The sequence below is a fragment of the Arachis hypogaea genome, chromosome 13, assembly GCF_003086295.3.
Source record: "Arachis hypogaea cultivar Tifrunner chromosome 13, arahy.Tifrunner.gnm2.J5K5, whole genome shotgun sequence".
Taxonomy (NCBI): Eukaryota; Viridiplantae; Streptophyta; class Magnoliopsida; order Fabales; family Fabaceae; genus Arachis; species Arachis hypogaea.
In genome coordinates, this window is record NC_092048.1 from 139,936,715 (window position 1) to 139,940,319 (window position 3,605).

General features: G+C 39.8%; 1 protein-coding gene across 1 annotated transcript; it reads left to right on the forward strand.

Annotated features, from left to right (window-relative positions):
• The first annotated feature begins 575 nt into the window (after positions 1-575).
• On the forward strand, positions 576-2,950 carry LOC112792185 (homeobox-leucine zipper protein ATHB-6). Its single transcript, XM_025835317.3, has 3 exons — positions 576-1,377; positions 1,642-2,018; positions 2,100-2,950. The coding sequence occupies exons 1-3, from the start codon at positions 1,308-1,310 to the stop codon at positions 2,667-2,669; spliced, it is 1,017 nt and encodes a 338-aa protein (XP_025691102.1). The 5' UTR covers positions 576-1,307; the 3' UTR covers positions 2,670-2,950.
• The last annotated feature ends 655 nt before the right edge of the window (positions 2,951-3,605 follow it).

A 3,605-nucleotide genomic window follows, 5' to 3' on the forward strand; every position in this document is an offset into this window, starting at 1 on the left:
TGTCTTACACCATTATTCTAACCACATCTAAATTAAAAAATGATAAAACATGTCAATAAAAAAATAATCGTGAAAAACACCGACTAATATCTAATAACTAAAAAATTTAGTCGAAAATAGCTGGTTATTTTTACTCTAATTTTAATTTAAATTTCGTTAGAGAGCCGGTGAAATATTTGTATAATATATACAATAGGCTATTTATTTAGCACAATATGAGTTAAAAAATAATATCTAGAGTAAAATAATACTAATATCTCAAACACAATACACTCATATTATATAAAATAATTATTCGGATACCAAGAATAATAAACATATGATATCCTACTGAATCATAAACCCCTAAACCCCTATTATATACATTGTACAGATACTCTATTGGTTCCCTATACTTCCTCTTTTAATTTAATCCCTCCCTCAATTTAAAAAAAAAAAATGAGTGCACCGGCTTGAACGGAGAGTGTGAGGAAAGAGAAATGTTGGTTAATCGGCTTAAAGAGAGCTGAAAGGAATGGCGCGCCGGTCCTAAAGCCAAGTGTCACTATGTACAGTTGTACACGAAAATAAAAATAGGAGGAGCAACCGGCAACCGTGTATAGCAGTAAAGTTGCATTTGCATTGAATTTGAGTTTTCATTTCATTTTCATATTCACAGAGGAGCCAACCCGAGTATGAGGCACCTAACCCCAGTAGTCAGACTTTAACCCATCCCTATGGTTTGCTTTATTTAAAGACACTGAAACTCACAACTCACCCGGGCTCTGAACTTGTTCACCCCTCTCTCTCTCTCCTTCTCTTCCTCCCTTGTTCTCTGTAATCTTCTATCTTGTGTTCCTTTCTATCCCATCAAAATTTGATTGTTGTAATGATGGTAGAGAGAGACCAGGGTGCACTCTGAATTTAAGATCATTCCTCACTCGTGTTTCTGTATGAATTAAATTACTTGTGCTTGTGTGTATGTGGGGTTGATGGGTGATGAAGAGGGAGAAGTAGAAGTGGCAAGAAAGAAGGACAACTACTTTGATGTTTATGGAGATAGCTTCTCGTATAGTAGCTGCTTCTTACACTTCTGGCTCTCTTTGAGACACTACAATTCCTCTTCAATGGCACCCTTTAAGTAAATATAACATAAAGATCCCCTTTTCTCCTCTATAATCTCATCTTCTCTGCCATCTTAATATACATACATTTGACTGCTAAAAGAAAATAAAAGGGATCATCCATCATCATAATCTTAAAAGAAAGAAACACCTTGATCGGTCTAATTTTAAAGATCCGTGCTTTTCCTAAGTACACAACTCATCATGAAGAGACTTAGCAGCTCCGATGATTCTTTGGGCGCTCTCATGACAATTTGTCCATCATCAACAACAGGTTAACTATTAAATTTTTTTTGTTATCTACTTTTGTAATTCAGACAGATCCATAGCCTATCATGTGTAGTGTTTTACTATAAGTTGAGATGTGTTTGATTCGGTCTTGTTCCTTTTTGTTTTCCTTGGGTATTGCATTCCAAGTCACAAGGTTCAATCGTGCTTTGTTTTCCTTTTTGGGGTGTTGCGTACCAATAGTGATGTTTGTTTGAAAACACAAGTACTGTTACACTAACCATGCTGTCTCCGATTTGCATTGATATAGAAGAACACAGTCCAAGGAACAAACAGCAGGTGTACGGAAGGGAGTTCCAATCGATGTTGGATGGACTGGACGAAGACGGTTGCATCGAAGAATCGGGGCACCACGGCGAGAAGAAACGGCGCTTAAGCGTGGAACAAGTGAAGGCTTTGGAGAAGAACTTCGAGGTTGAGAACAAGCTGGAACCGGACAGAAAGGTGAAGCTAGCACAAGAACTGGGCTTGCAGCCAAGACAAGTTGCCGTTTGGTTCCAAAACCGCAGAGCCAGGTGGAAAACCAAGCAGTTAGAAAGAGACTACGGCGTTCTCAAAGCCAATTACGAAGCTCTTAAACTCAACTTCGAAAAACTCCAACAAGACAACCAAGCCTTGCATAAAGAGGTACCCACCAACGTCGATTATGGCCAAACATTATTTATCACCAATAGTAGCATATAATAATCACACTTAACCTTGATGCAGATTAAGGGATTGAAATCAAGGATGCAAGACGAACGCACCGAAAGCGATGCTTCGGTGAAGAAGGAACAAGTGGAGATGATAACAACGCTGCAAGACTCGGAGGAGAACCCTTGCGATCTTGAAACCGCTGCCGCCATTGCTGGATCGGACTCCAACAAGGACCTGAGCTACGATTGCTTCAACAAGGGCGACGGTGAGGGCGGTGATGGTGTGGGAGGAGCAGCATCGATATCGCTGTTCCCTTGTGGGGACTTGAAAGACGGTTCTTCGGATAGCGATTCAAGCGCGATCTTGAACGAAGAGAATAACAACAGCAGCTGTAGCCCCATGAACAACGCGGCGATGTCTTCGTGTGGTGGTGGGGTTCTGCAAAGTTCGAACCTTTTGATGTCTCAGCATGACGAGTCGCCATCATCCATGAGCTGCTTTCAGTTCCAGAAGGCGTACCAGGCCACACAGTACGTGAAGATGGAGGAGCACAACTTCTTCAGTGCAGATGAGACGTGCAATTTCTTCTCCGATGAACAAGCACCAACCCTTCAGTGGTACTGTTCGGAAGAGTGGAGTTGAAGGGGAAGGAACTGAGAGAAATAAGAGATGTAAGATGATGTATGTATAAAGAAAAGATGAAAATGGTGGAAGGTGGTGGCGGCACGAATGAGAGAGAAGGGTAATATGGTAATAATGAGGAATGAGTCTCACTGTCTCAGCCGTGCGGGAAAGCTAGGGAGGTAGAAAAGGGGGTAATTAATTTATGAATGGAATAATGATTAGGTCGTAATGTCGTAATGAAATCATGCTGTAAAAATTTTTGGAACATGGCTACAAAAATTGCTGTCCTAAAACTAAAATAGCCCCTTAATTGCATCCCCTCCCTGAAACCTTTATTTTCTTTACTGCTATCTATATTTAAATAACTTGTTCGCCCTAACCTTTTTTCCCTTTAATTTGTTTTCAACTTTCATACTAGCTACACAGTGCACCCCAACTGGCTTATTAGCTTCCTCTTAGGTTCACTTTGGTGATCAAAGGGAGACTGGTGGTCAATGACACAGGATGTATAAAAAAGGGTACATTATTTCCATTTTAATCAATAAGCACTATGAAAATACTCTCTATTTGCGGGTGAACTTTTTTGGCATACAAGTCCCTGTAAGGCCACAGACAAAAAATAACAGACTTGGGCATAAAAGATAAGTGATTTAGGAATTTTAATTCCCGCAACCTATAGCATTAGTTTTCCACAGACATATCTCCTACCAACACATGCAAAATTAGTTCAAAATAGAATGTGTGGTTTAGGTAGCTTAAAACACCGCCGCTCTTAATTAACTTCAACAACATTTTTTATATACACCCTTGATCTGAGAACCAAATATTGGAAAGAGAGAATGGCGGCTACAGCCTACAGTCTTCTCAATATAATGGGTGACACCGGACTTGTGTAAACAAACTAAAATGTATCACAAATGTACACTTGACCAATTGAAAGTAAATGCCAGTTAA

Coding starts and splice junctions, on each gene's coding strand:
- LOC112792185 (XM_025835317.3), top strand. CDS start 1,308: ATGAAGAGACTTAGCAGCTCCGATGATTCTTTGGGCGCTCTCATGACA. Junction 1,378..1,641: donor TTGTCCATCATCAACAACAG/GTTAACTATTAA, acceptor GCATTGATATAG/AAGAACACAGTCCAAGGAAC. Junction 2,019..2,099: donor ACCAAGCCTTGCATAAAGAG/GTACCCACCAAC, acceptor ACCTTGATGCAG/ATTAAGGGATTGAAATCAAG.